General features: G+C 35.1%; 1 protein-coding gene across 1 annotated transcript; it reads right to left on the reverse strand.

Annotated features, from left to right (window-relative positions):
• Nucleotides 1–551: 551 nt before the first annotated feature.
• Nucleotides 552–6311, reverse strand: LOC108979892 (pyruvate dehydrogenase (acetyl-transferring) kinase, mitochondrial-like). The gene is made up of 6 exons (XM_018950658.2): nucleotides 5685–6311; nucleotides 4477–4735; nucleotides 4140–4320; nucleotides 3683–3830; nucleotides 2088–2301; nucleotides 552–760 (listed from the first exon to the last, which is right to left on the reverse strand). Exons 1-6 carry the CDS (start codon nucleotides 5931–5933, stop codon nucleotides 702–704), a joined length of 1110 nt encoding a protein of 369 aa, XP_018806203.1. The 5' UTR covers nucleotides 5934–6311; the 3' UTR covers nucleotides 552–701.
• Between the last annotated feature and the right edge of the window lie 8887 nt (nucleotides 6312–15198).

Below are 15198 nucleotides of genomic sequence, written 5' to 3' on the forward strand. Positions count from 1 at the left end.
AGAGGTGATTTGAGATTAAATACCATTAGTTTAGCAAAAGCAGAGATGCCCACGACTAGGGTGATTTTTAAGAAAAATCTAAAAAACTATGAGTCTCAAATTAGTTAAATTCACAAGGAGATATGGAGTTTTTAGTTGCAGATATTTTTGATATTATTCGAGAGAAAATATTAAATAGTTAAGAGATTTTTATCAACTTGGAATAATTGAGATTCTATAATAAAGAAGAATAAATTGTATGAGATTTGATAGGTGAAGTCAAATGCTCTAGATCTATTTTTATTATTTTTAAAATCTAAATTTTAATATTCTTTTCTTCAATTTAATAAATCATTTTTCAAATTTTGATTTTTCAAATAGTAATTAATTTAATCAATTCTAATCCTCAATAATATAATTATTTCCTATGGGTTCAATATCTGTTTTCTTTAAAATATTTTACTACTTATTACGATTATGTGCATTTACAGATATATTTTTATTCGAACAATGCACCTAGTGAAGTATACACAAGGAAGGAAAAAAAAATAGAGGAACGGAAAGACAGATAATACGCAACTGCCAATTTATTAGGCTTGAAAATTGACAGTAATCCGTCTCTTTTACATCCAAACATTTGCCCTCGTTTTATTATTTTATATTTCCATGAGTTATCATGAAACTGCAATGTATTGTTGACTTTTTAGAGCTGCAGCTTAGGTTCATGACAATGGTTCTTGCGAATCTCCCAAGCGAGAGAGATGGAGATATGCATCAGTCCCTGCATGCACATTGCAGATCTACAGATGAGTCAAAAGTCATGGGTGGATAAAATGAAAGGAAAAAGAACACAAGACAACAAACATTCCGATAGAAACTATTTATTTATTTTTATGTCAGGATCCTCTCCAAGACAGGGCCTTTCGGACCCATCCCTGCAGAATAAACTCCGGTCCTGTGCACCACACCCTCGAAAGTTTTCCTACACGGAATTAGTTAAATTGCTAACTTTTCACCAAGAGGTGTGGCCTCAAAGGATTGCTTGCACCTATGAGGAAGAAACTAATTCCTTGGGCATGCAAAACTGATGATTAAATTGCAGTTGAGGTGCCAAAGCATATCATAATGTGCACATATAATGCAGCACTTTACTTTTTTGGTTCTGTCCATCAGCTTGTCAACACCCAGAATGAGTTAGAAGATCTAAGGATAATATTGCCCAGGTGTTGTAATGTAAATTAAAAACACTGCTAATTACAAAAACATGAAAGCACACAGACATCAAGTTCTTTGAATTGATAATCTCTTCTGATCTTATATATAATATATATGTTCTTGTGGCTCCTGGCATTCATGACGAAATCCTGCAGGGATGGACCGAGTGAAATAACCATTGCCAAGCTCAAAATAGCGATATTTTAGATACAATAAATGACAAGGTTTTCTATTTCCAGCAATTACCGCTACAATTCCAAACTCACCTAGGCCGAATGGCTATCTTCCTTGGTTTTTAACTTATCGGTTTTTAACATATCAAAATCAATGATAAAAAGCAAAATATCTAACCTGATATAATTTCCAGATGAAACACAAACACAACTATATTGAAGTGCACCAAGCTAATTCAATATGGAAACGAGAATTAGCTCAAAATCTTCTATATATCTTTGATGTATCCACTAAACATTATAAACTGTGAGACTTTTGAATGTCAAGCCCGAAGTGCTAGTCCAATGGTGTAAACATTTGAGACAGTTAAGACTGTTTTTTTTATTGGCACCAGGTGTCCAAGAACAACATACCGACTAATCCCGGTGGTGCACAGGCCCTCGACAAGGAGTTTTCCGCAAATGCACATCAGGTAATTCAATAAGAAAATCCCACAGTCCGATGGCCCCTAGAGATTGTTTGCACCCAAGGAGATTTGAACCTTAGACCTGAGGGGAGCATACCCCCAAGCCCAAGGCCATTACCACTTGAACCAACCCCTAGGTGTTTGAGACAGCTAAAACTTAAAGAGTATGAAATCATTCTGAATGATTAAAGTCTGTTTACTTATAAAAAAATGATTAAAGTCTGGAGCCAAAAAAAAAAAAGCTCAAACTCACCATATCCTTCCATAGAGATAATTTGGAGATCTCCTCCAAAATACCGAGCATACAGGCGACTTATTGGAAGTCCATATCCATATCCAGCCATTGTCACTGCATTAGCAGTAACAAGATCTGAGTCCTCATCCATTGGGTTTTTTGCAGTGCTGTAAAGATATGTGAAAATTTTGGAGAGCCCACTTCTTGGTATGCCGCCTCCTTCATCCGATACCTATTATGCCAGTCAGAACAATTTATTGACCATTTCTTCTGTCAAAAGAAACTAAATAAAAAAAATTACTAAAAGTGGCATGTAACATCAGGAAAAAGACAAAAAATAAAGGGTTACATACAAGACAATCCCTAGGTTTTCTCAATTATCTTTGTGCTCCTTACATTTCTAATTTTATCATTTTGCTCCCTGGCTTTTAAACTTCTATCAATTAGGTCCCTCCATTGGATGTCCTTTAGCTAATTTATCAGAAATACCATAGCCACCGGTCTACACATGGCATGCCATACGCTTAAAAAAGAATAAAATTTAACAACTAAAAAGAACGTTTAAAAAAAATCACATAAAAACCCTCCCCACCCAGTCCACCTAGGTGAGGCCTTGGTCTGCCTGCCCAAGCGCACGTTGGCCACCTAGGCAGTACCTAGGTTCAAGGAGAGGAATTGCCTCTTTTTTTATATATAGAATCATAGATATTTTCTGCTTTTCCAGTTTCTGAAGTTTTTAATTTTGGGGGATGTTTGGATGAAAATGTTGGAAAGTTTTTTATGAATAGTGAAGAAATTGAAAAAGAAATGAAAGTTTTATAGGTTTTGTGTGTAAATGTGGGTCCCAATTTAAAAATATATAAAGAACGAACTTTTATAGTATTTTAATGTTATTTATTATTTAAATTAAGGTTAGTTTGTATTAAAATAATATATTTTAATATAGAGATGAAATATATTGAGATGAGAAGTTTTATATGTTTGGGAGTAAGTTGAGGAAGTATTTGGAAAACTAAACTACTGTAGATGGTTTACTTCTGCATCCAAACATGGGCTAATGTTTCTTCGATTTTTGGTTTTATGGGTTTTTTTTTCAATTTTCAATTATTTTGTGCTTCTGTTTTTCATGTTTCTGTTTCCATAGGTTCTTATTTATTCATTTTGAAAAAATTGATTTTCTAAGTATCTTTTTTAGCCACGTGACTTGCCATATCAACATCTCCATTATAATAGTAAAACCAAAATCTGATAGAGGCACTCTGATAAATTGTAAAATCCAACTAGCAAAATGATAAAATTAAAAACCAAAGAAGAAAAAATATAACCATACAAAACCTAAGGACTGTTTTCGTATTTGACCCATTAAAAAATGGAAGGGTGGATTCAGAGGGGGGAAAAACTAACAAACAAAAAAAAAAATTAGTTTTAGTTTTTTGTGTGTGGGATGTTAAACAAAATAAATACCCTATCAATTTTGTAACAACTGAAGATTTCGCAAAAGTCATTTTTTGACAAGTGAAAAAAACATTCATGAAAACTAATTTCATAGCTATTGACGTCAACAAGCAAAGAGGGGTACAACTTTGATTGTATATATTAGCAATGATCAATACCTTGATAGTAACATCTTCTACACCACCAGCCACTATTATTCTAATAGGAGGTGCAACTTTGTCCGAGTCCATGAAACGCTCTTGGACAGCACGCAAGGAGTTCTTGACCAACTCAAACACCATAAGATGCAAGTGTGTTGGAACGTACCTGTTATGAAAGCAAACAGAACATTGCATAACAACAGAGAAAGCAAGTATTCTTACTTTTGTAAATCTCAGCTCACTACTAATGGACATATAGGTCATATCAAGGCAAAGTTTCTTGAAGGAATATCCCTAACAAGGAATGGGGAGCAGAAAACTTTGGCAAATGACAGAATTAGAAAAAGGAGGAAAATGAATGGGCAACTGAAACTTTACTTCAAAAACAGGTGAGAAAAACCAAAGGGAAGGAAAATTTAGAAACACAGCACCTATATAATATCTGAGAGAAACGAATACATACAACATAACTTACGGAAATGTAAAAATAGGATCCCCATATATATTAACATTGGGGGCACTGCCATACTCGCGCAAACAAATAGCACGGGCATCTTCACTGGCAGTTCGTGCTACCTCCAATGGAGACATTTTTGTATGTATATAACCCACACAATGAGGAGGGGGATTAGGATTGTGCAACTCCACATGTTGCCCTAATTTTCACCAAAATTTGAAGCAAATAAAATATGTTAGAACTCACTGACAGGAGCAATGCAATTAATATGGTGCAAAAAGACAAAGAACTAGCTGAACATACCAATTGGGAAAGCAATCGAATAAAGTAAGAAGGAAAGAAAATTATAGCTAACCAATAAGCATGCGAATCCCTATTCTTGACATGTAAAAGCGATCTAGAAACCGATCAATCTCATCAAGATCCTCGTAGACGATCTTCGGATCCATGTCTTTCTTCAACTGTTGAACCCCCAAAGCCATCATAGGGACCACATTGTTGTGTCTCACCTTGATTGCCTTAATCATTTGAGTAAAGTCCTTCTCATCATTTGTGTCCTTGATCTCGGGAAAGGATCTAAGGTCGCGATAAGAATCAAGATACCAATCTCGAACCTTAAGAGTGAAAAATTTACCCAAAGTGAGTGCACACTCAATACGTGAGACCAAACCCTCCCTTTAGCAACCAACAAGTCACCTATCAACTCAAACCGAGTCCCTCTCCCATAGACGAAATTATACATAAGTGAGATCATCCATGGAATCATTTCCACATTACTCACTGTGTAAATCTAAAACATTACGAGAGAAACATCCCCATACTAATGTTAGTAGAGCATTTAAAAAGAAACAGTCACGATATCAGAAATTCCCACATTACTTTCCGTGTAAATCCAAAACATTAAAAGAGAAAGTTCACTGTACCATAATTAGTAGAGGATTTAAAAAGAAGCTGCCATGTCCCAAGCAATTAGCAAACAGGCAACATTCATTTAAAATTAAGGCAAAAACAGGCAACAGCAAAACCCAGGCATAATTAGCCAACAATCTCACATCACTTTTCCCTTTTGAAAACACAAAATGCATTGATCGTAGCTTTTAAAAGCAAGAAAGGTGATTCCATAATGCTAACTGTTCGGTATAGTGTGGACAGGAAAAAATCATACATCAACGCCAGATTCCTCTGATAGATTATGTACTGAACAGCAGCAAAACCATTATCTGAAAAATTCCATAGGAGGCGGTGCATGCAAAATTGTTTCTATAATCGAAACCTTTTTCTTTTCTGGAAGTTATAAAATTAAAGCCCAAACAGCAGAATATCCATGTCTATACTATAATAAACAAATATCTAGAACCCAACACGCGGGATCAAATTTCAAAGTAAAAATATATAAACTTGTCTAATAAATAAATGTTAATCCAACTTTTCTCAATTCTCTCTCACTATGGACTATATGGTCACACACACAAGAAACTTTATAAATTTAAAACCAAAACATATAGCATAAAAAGAAAAAACAACCCAAAACAAAACTCAAAATCCGAAAATAATGCAAAGTACCTTCAAAACGGCAGGTTTTTCAGATAAGCTATAAGGCAGGCTTTCGAGCTCGATGGCCCTCCTGGCAATTCTAATGGGGAGCTCCTTGTGAAGAAACTGAGCGGAGATTAGCAAATTCCTGTGGCTGGGATCGGACCCAAACTCCATCATGTACCTCAAGCTCACCCCAGTCTGCTTCATACACCCCCATCGTTGCACCTCCTCGATAAAGCTTTTGGAGAAAGACTCACACAGTTTCTTGGCCGCCATGCCTCGCCAACACGACCCAGAAGCGAGTACCGCAATTTGATACCAAGAATACAAACAACATGCAAGCGAAGCACACAATGCGAAACCGGCATAGGGATTTATATCGTGGCCGCAGAACGACTTTTTTTGTACCCCCTCTCTCACTTTCTTCCCTTCTGGATTTTACGGATGGAGAGATAAGAAAGTGGATTGAATTCTTTTTGGCAATTGCAAACAGCAAAGAGATAAATGCGAGTTTGGTAAAAGCAAGGGCTAAGAAGAAACCATGGTTAGGTTCTCAACCTCATCCAAACAATTTCGAAACGTTGCGCTAAACGTTGAACTTGGCCTACATAGTACGAGGTAGTTGAATTGTGTTGTAAGTAGTTACCTTTAAATAAGATTAAAAATAAATTAGCCATCCAAATAATAATACAAAATAGAAAATAATATTTATCATTAAAATATTTCAAATTTTACTATAAAACAGTCACTATTCACCCATATCTGATAGTTATTTTTATAAGATATGAGATATTTTTTATAGAATATAAAATGTCGAATAATAAATAGTAATTAATGAAAATAATTATTTAAATATTTTATCTCTCTTATTAAATGAAAAAAATTAAAAACAAATTACACGTTCCCTCAAAAGTCAAATGTACCAAACATAATTTAGATTTTCTATTCAAGTTTTAGAATAAGCGAGAAAGTCATTAAATGCACACAACTCGTGGGATCTCATCTTCAAAGTCATTAATGCAAACACTTTCGTTGTTTTTCTCTTTTTCTTTTCTTTTTTGTGTTGGGTTTGGTTTAATTACCATGGGACTTTTGGAGGTGAATTAAACGCAAGTGCATGTGATTTCAATATTTTGGTTAGATATTGGAGCTTCTCCGTATGCATAGATACTCAGTTCTTATTAGTAATGGTGTAGGCAAAGATCATGATAAGGTAAAATTTGACTAAAATTATATATTTTATCTTTTACCTATGCCATTTAAGAGAGATTTTTATATTAGATTATCTATTTATTAGTCAAAATAATAATAAAATATTATTTTTTAATAATAATAATATTTTCTAATTTTTTTTTATATTTTGTAATTTTACTGACCATATATTAAGTTTTAATTTAATTTTAATTAAGTTATTGTTTTGCCTTCTCTTGAGTGAGAGAGTAAGTGGAAGGAAACAGAAATAAATGATAAAATAATCAATAGATGGTAAATATTATCTATCCAAATATGTAAAGATACTATAGCTTGTAGCAAAAAATTTACATTTGACTCTTCCAATGTAATAGATTTAATGAGATTGTTAGTTAAATATTAATATGTATTGGTATTGGTTGCGGCTACTATGCTGCCCCATCTTGACTGTTGGGCTTACCGTCCAGTGTAAAAAAGTTTTTTTTTTCACATTTAAATACATTTACAAAATAAAAAAAATATATTTAAAATCACTTCCTTAATCATTAAGTAAAAAAAGACAAGCGGTCAAATGGAGGTGTCAAATGGAATGGGAATAATAGTGTTTTTCATTGGCATTTGCCTACACTATTACTAGTGCTAGGGTCTTACTTGTACCAGTCATCAACAAGCTAGCTTTTGCATTTTTACCAATGTTTTGAATACCGTACCAGATGCTGTACCGGTCAAGGCACTGGAATGAAACGCTATCCCGATACCGTTTCGGGATAACATTTCGGGATAACGTTTCGAAATTTGTCATCTACACATGCAATTGAAGAAAGGAAATACCCATTCATGTGCAAGATTACCTAGTAGTAAATGACCAACAAAAAGCAAAGTTTGCACAAGGTTGATCTTGATGCATGGTTGGAACCCTAGGTGATCTCTTGATGTTATCAGTCTCATACTCCTCAACCTCAAAACATAAGCAATCTAGAAAAATGAGCTAGAAAGAATATAAAACAAACAAAATGAAAATCATGTGTAAAAAGATATATAGACGATAATTGACTATCTTGGTATGGTATATATGCACAATCGAAAAGAATCATCATTTTTGAAGTAACAAAGAATAAAGAGGAAAGGTCAAGTTGATGGTATTGGACTATCTTGGCAATCCTAAATCCATCCAACATTTATGTTAGTAGCCTGTGGCCTACCCGATGGAAATAAATAAGAAGATCATGAATAAGTGTAAGAGAGAGGACGCAAGAGAAAGAAGAAAGTACGTAGTTTAATATGTATAAAAATGACAAAAATAGAATCAGAAAACACAATCACACACGATGCAAATTGCAAGATTAATGAATTGAGATAATGAAATGAGTTTTGTAAAGTCCACTTAAAATGAATTTAGATGTATTTATGAGAAGTTGAAAAATGTTACGGGTCTTGCGTGTAAAGAGATGTTAAGTTGACAAAAGTTGTGGATCTCTTATGAGTAATGCTACACCACACTTTCATCTTATTTTGATCATATTAAGTAGTATGTAGTACATTCATTACCATTAGATGATAAATAAATATGCAATAAATGATCATTTAATGATGATAAATGTGTCACTTCATACTTAGTAGGACGAAAGTGAGATGATAGTATAATATATAGAATTTTTCATATCTTATACATCTATTATGCAGGTGATTAAGAATTAACAATTCATATATAATTGTTAAAAATTAAAAATCTAGAGATTATGAATAACCTATTGACCTTTTGATTATAAGAAATATTAAACCGATGATCCTTCAACATTGAAGTCCTTAAAATTGAGGTTGTGTTTGATTCCTTGACCAAACTCACAGTCAAACATCAAAACACTCAACTCTCAAATCACTAAATTCATCTTAACTCAAAACCTCTTTACATGTGGGATTTACAATCTTTTCAATTCAACACTTTTTTACACGCGATACTCACAACCTTTTTTAACTTCCTATAAATATATATAAACTCATCTTAACATCCAAATACATCTAACTCATCTTAGGTGAGCCCATAGAACTCACTCCACCATTTCAACTAATTATCATTCATAGAGAGCTCAACTTAGCTTAACATCTAAACGCAGTGAAACTCTAAAAAATCATAGCATTTGGATGTTCTTTTGATGACTACTATTGTACCACAAGAGGATAATCAGAACCCTCTCCATATATGCTTTGTTTCCTTTTTTGAGTTTTTGTAAAAAAAAAAAATTATCATTTTTCAAATTTATAAAATCTCTTATTAGTTTAATTAATACCTAAGAGGCAGTGAAATATGTTATTTTTTCATGTATATAGAATTATGATCCCAACATATATATATATATATATATATATATGTAGAAGTCATAAATTAAAGTGAGACAATAGCTGGCAAGTGGGTATAATCACTAATAATGTGGTGAACAGCCTAGTTTACTTGGTTTTGGGGGATATGGACAAGATTTTCTATTTGGAAGTTGCGCACGATAATAACATGAGACATGCAAGAGTCGGCAAGACTTGCTCGCTTAGGATTTACGTTTCTTAATTTCACGATAGGATCCGGGAGAAGGAAAATGATGCATCTACCGACGACACATCCGATAAAACCTATCGATTTTTTTTTTTTACTTAATTGTTAATGAAGTATTTTTAAATGAGTTTGTGATTTTTTTTAAATGTTTAAAGTGATTTAGAAAAATGCTTGAAAAAAGACACAAAATAAAAAAGTGTATTTTGCACTTCTCAGTAGAAACTCTCGAGACCACCTCCCGGTAGCCCTAGCAGTAATCCTCCAACGCTCGCTCTAGTTAGGTTGGCACCGAGAAGAATTTAGATTAATTTTGACAGATAATTTCAATAGATAATCGAAATAGAGAAGACAAGAGATTCACCCAAAATACAGAAAAATTTATTTTCAATTGAAATTTATCAAAACATCAGAATCGTTCAACCAACCCACAAGTAGAGCAGAAATAGTTGTAAATCCAAAAATATCATAAGTTTATTAAAAATAGCAAAATCTCAATAATCACATAAAAAATAAATACGTAATTAAAAGAAGCAATCTGTCAAAAATTTGACCAAAATCGGGGTTAAAATTACTTCCTAACCGATAAATAAAATATTACCATAAAAGGTAAAAAATATCTAAAATTGGGGATTTGAAGGGGGAAATAGCTGATTTTGGGTTAAAAAAAGATGCACCCTTAGTGTGGCTGGGTGACCACAACGTGCTCTCCGAAAAGAGCTTTCCGAATTGGAGTCATATACGTGAATCCGATACCCATAATCAAAATGATGGCCAAAATATTGACAAATGCTCAAAACTGCCCCAAATCAAAGAAAAATCACTGGTCCGTGTTGTCCTTGCGCTAATCTACCATCTCAAGGTAGTTCAGACCATCAACATGCAATCTGACAGTTTAGTATCATCTTACCTGGATCCTCCTGCATCAATTGCACCGGGTTGGAAAAAACTCACCCTCGAGTTCACAATAGCATCATTGAAACAAGGACTCAAGTGTTTCACGCTAAATACCTTAGAGGTCTTCAAATGGCTAGAGAGGTGCAACCTGTTTGCATTATCATTGATCTTCTGAAGAACCTCACAAGACCCAATCTTCCTCTCCTTAAGCTTATTATACTCCCAACAAGAAAACGATCACGAGTTAATACTACCCAAACAAAATCACCAACATCAAAAAGTACCTTACGACAATGATTGTTGGCTTGAGCCTTATACTTGGCATTACTTGGCCAGCTTCACTTGCTCCTGGATGCCCTGAAGATGTTATGTCATATTATCTGCCTTGGAATTCAAACGACCAATATTTTGAATAGGAGATAAGTCAAGCACACCCGATGGATTCTGGCCGTAGACAATCTCAAATGGGCTCAACTGCATGGTTATATTCTTGGACCTGTTATTGGCAAATTTTGCTTGTGATAGGGCCATATCCTACTACTTTGGTTTATTTTCTGCCAAACTCCTTAAAAGATTACCCAAACTCCGATTCACTACCTCATTCTGCTCATCTATATGGGGGTGGTAAGCACTACTAAAAGTCAACTTCGTCCCCAATTTCTCCCATAAACTCATCCAAAAATGGCTCATGAACTTGGTGTCACGATTTGAAGTGATTGACCGTGGAATGCCATGCAGCTGAACAATCTCTTTGAAATACACATGAGTGATCCATGTAGCATCCATTGTTTTCTTGCAAGCGACAAAATAGATCATCTTGGAGAACTTGTGAACCACAACTAAGATAGAATTCACGGCCTGTTGGGTTCGAGGTAAGCCCAACACAATGTCCATACTGACATCGAACCAAAGGGCTTCAGGAACAGGTAAGGGAGTGTACAGGCATGCATTGGTGAGAACTCCCTTGGACCACTAGCACACAAAGCTTCGCTCTATGTAACAAGCCACATCATTGGTCAACTTGGGCCAATAGTAATTAGATGAGATCAAGGCTAAAGTCTTTTCTCGCCCAAAGTGACCCTTGCTTTGAAGTTCACTAATAATCTGCTGCCTTAATGTATAATTTGGGATGCACAACTGTAATTCAAGAAATAAATAGCCATTAAGTAAAACAAAATCAGTTCATTGGCCATCAATTACATTTTGAAATATATTCCCGAATGAAGGATCTACTGCATAAAAATCACTGAAAGTGTCAAATCCTACAACCTTGATGTTCATGGTGGTGAGGAGCAACGTACGACGGCTCAGGCTTTCTGATTGGTGTCTCAAGGAAAATGTGAACTCCTGTAAGTACGCTACCCACTTGGCATGCTGCCTACTCAACTTGTGTTGGCTATTGATGTACTTCAAAGCTTTGTGGTCAATGATGAGGATGAACTCTTTATGTACCAAGTAGTGCCACCGATGCTTTAGGGACTGAATGATGGCATAAAGCTCCAGATCATAAGTGGAATAATATTTTTTGGACTCAGACAGCTTCTCACTAAAGAAAGGCTATCGGGCACCCCTCTTGGCTCAACACACCACCAATGCCGACCCCAATGCATCACAATTAACCTCAAACACCTTCTCAAAATCTGGAAGGGCCAGAACGGGTGCTTATGTCATCTTCTGCTTGACTAGTTAAAAACTGGCTTCTGCCTCCTCAAACCACTGGAATATACGTCCCTTGAGGCACTCTGTGATAGGGGTGATTAGAGTGATGAAATTTTTGATGAACTGGCGGTAGAAGGATGCCAATCTATGGAAATTCCTGACATCATGCAATGTCTTAGGTGTGGGCCACTCCAAAATTGCATCTACCTTTGACTGATCCACATGAATACCATCAGTAAACACAACTAAACCAAGGAAAGTGACAAAAGTAGTAAAGAAAAAACACTTCTTTTGATTGACAAGCAAACACTCATTCCTCAATATTTCAAAAATAGCTCGGAGGTGATCTAAATGTGACGCCCATGTTGGACTATAAATGAAGATATCGTTAAAGTAAACAACAATGAATTTTCCCATAAAAAGGCCGTAAAACCTTATGCATGAATCTCATGAACGTGTTGGGCACATTGGATAGTCCAAAAGGCATGACCATCCACTCATAGAAATCATGTTGCGTCTTGAACGCTGTTTTCCACTCATCTCCAGGCCTTATTCTAATTTGATGGTATCTACTTTTAAGGTCAATTTTTTTATAAGACTTTAGAACTGGACAGTTGATCCAACATGTCATCCATGCTGGAAATTGGAAATCTGTACTTCACTATGTTCCTATTGATTGCTCTGCTGTCTACACACATACGTCAAGAACCATTTTTCTTTGGTACCAGAAGTGCAGGGACTACACATGGGCTCATGCTCTCACAAATGTAGCCTCTCTCCAATAACTCCATAACTTGACGCTGCAACTCTTCAGATTCCTTGAGACTGAGGCGATACACAAGTCTATTTGGCAAGGTCAATCTCGGAACAAAGTTGATCTAGTGTTGAATATCCCTCATAGGTGGTAGTCTAGGAGGAAGATCTTCTGGCATTAGATTGGAGAACTCTACTAGTAGTTGTTACACCTCAGGTGGCAAATCTGGGTTTTTGTCCACTGCACTATTTCCACAAGGCAGCAAAGCGTAAATCACATCTTTATACTTAATCTCTTCTAGAAACCTGGACATGGAAAGTAGGTTAGTACTATTGACTATTGGGGTAGAAGTGGTTCCTTCTCGGTGAGGTGCCAACACGATCTTCATCTCTTTGATACTAAGATAATACATATCCTTCCGCCCATCATGAATAACATTGCGATTAGACTGTAACGACCCGACCCAATAATTCTAAGGTCGAGATGTTAATAATTTTTATTGGACCTAAATTATATTTTATGAGCTATATTGGATAAGCCCACGAGTGATAAATTATTGAGGTTGATTAATAATTTTAATTAGGCTCAATAACTAAGTTAAATCTCATTATTATTTATTAAACGAGTTAGACTCCTTTTAGAATTTAAAGATCGGTCATTAGAAATTTTTTTCAATTTAAAATCATCACTGATTGAAGTCCATACGCAGTCTCAATCACTGCTAATCATATATTAAATGAACTACTATATCATATTTTTAAATTCAAACTCACTTCTGACCAAGTTCAATTAGAACTCGAACTTGTCGGCATCCTATTCCAAAATGGATACAACTCTACAAATCATCTTCACGTTAAAACTCTTTAATCGAGTCCAACTCAAACTGGTCGTCACACTCTCCCAAATCTCTATATAAATATCTCATTTCTGTGTGTTATTTGAAAAAAAAAACCATAAACCTCCCAGTCCAGCATCGTGATCGATTTTGTGTAAAAAATTTTAGGAAGTAACACTACAAGGTAAGTAGTTTGATTATAAGTTAGGATTAACATACGTTAGCTAGCTATATATATTATTGTTAAAGCCAGTTCTTTCGAAGCCAGTGTTTACATACCACGCATGTCATGATATTTACAAGCACGTCATTCATCATGTTTCATTCTACATATTATAATTATGTATGTATTATGAATCTCATGAATCACACGTTACATAAGACACATAAACTTTCATAAGATCAAGTGTAAGATAAACTTATAACAGTTAATTAGATGGCCATTCAAATGCATAGTACCAATGCAATTTCAGGGTAGGCGTGCAAGCCATAGACTCAAGTGTGATCCACTGTAGTACGCCAGAGCATTGCACAATTGGCTTCCTTTGCTGCAGCAGGAGAAGTTAGTGCACAACCTTGCCCACATAGCTAAGTGGGTTGGCTAGCCAGATAAGTCAGATAAATCAGATTATTCAGTTAATTCAGATAAATCAATCATTCATAGCATAAGCATTAGTATGATCAGTCATGATTTTAAGTTTAGCATGAAATATTTATGAAAAATCTTATGTTAAGTATGTTTATGTTATGATGGGTTTCTTATTGAGTTATTGACTCATTTTAATTTATTTTTTTATTTTTAAACCACCACAGGTCAAGATAATTATGACGATAGAGTTACAGGACAGGACTTAGTCCAGGGAGGCGTGACAGTGGCCTAGATCATGTATAGAGATTTTAAGTTATAATTTTTATGGTACGGATTTTGAGAAATTTTAATAAATGCTTATGTGCGCTCTTTTTTTATGATCTCGGTATTTTAATAAAGAATTATTTTATTTATAGAATCTTTGTACCTGATGCTTCCTTTAAAATAAAAGAAAATATTTTTAAGTCGTAGTTCAGTAATAGCACTCCGGCTCCTGAGAATTTTTAAAAGTGACTTTATTATTAACCATAGGGAGCTGGGTGTTACACATACTGCCAAGGCCTACCTAATTACACATGACATGCATCCATTGAGACTACATCGCACTAAAAATTATCAAAATATTTTCTGCTAATCGAAAAAGATACTAGGCATCTTCTATCTACTGTTACCTCCCTGCCCTTATTTAACCATGATAGTTTATATGGCTTTGGATGACGATCTGTCTTCAACTGTAACTTCTGAACAACCTCTTCAGACACCATGTTCTCACAAATGTCACTATCAGTGATTACCTTGCAAACTTTATCAGCAACTGTACAGGTAGTGTGAAAAATATTAGTTCTCAACTAATCGCCTCCTAAATCACCCTTGGGAGCCAGTAGACTCTTGCGAACGACCAGGGTATCATGGTTATCACCATACAACACGTCTCCATCCTCCTTGTCATCATACACAGGTTCCCCAATTTCTTCAGCCTCTTCTGCCACTTCTTCCTCAATCAAGAGGTTGTTGCCCTTCTGATTAGCGGATTTTCTACATTGAGTTACTCGATGTCTTGGTTCGCCACATTTG

Source organism: Juglans regia, chromosome 12 (assembly GCF_001411555.2).
Source record: "Juglans regia cultivar Chandler chromosome 12, Walnut 2.0, whole genome shotgun sequence".
In the NCBI taxonomy this organism is placed as follows: domain Eukaryota; kingdom Viridiplantae; phylum Streptophyta; class Magnoliopsida; order Fagales; family Juglandaceae; genus Juglans; species Juglans regia.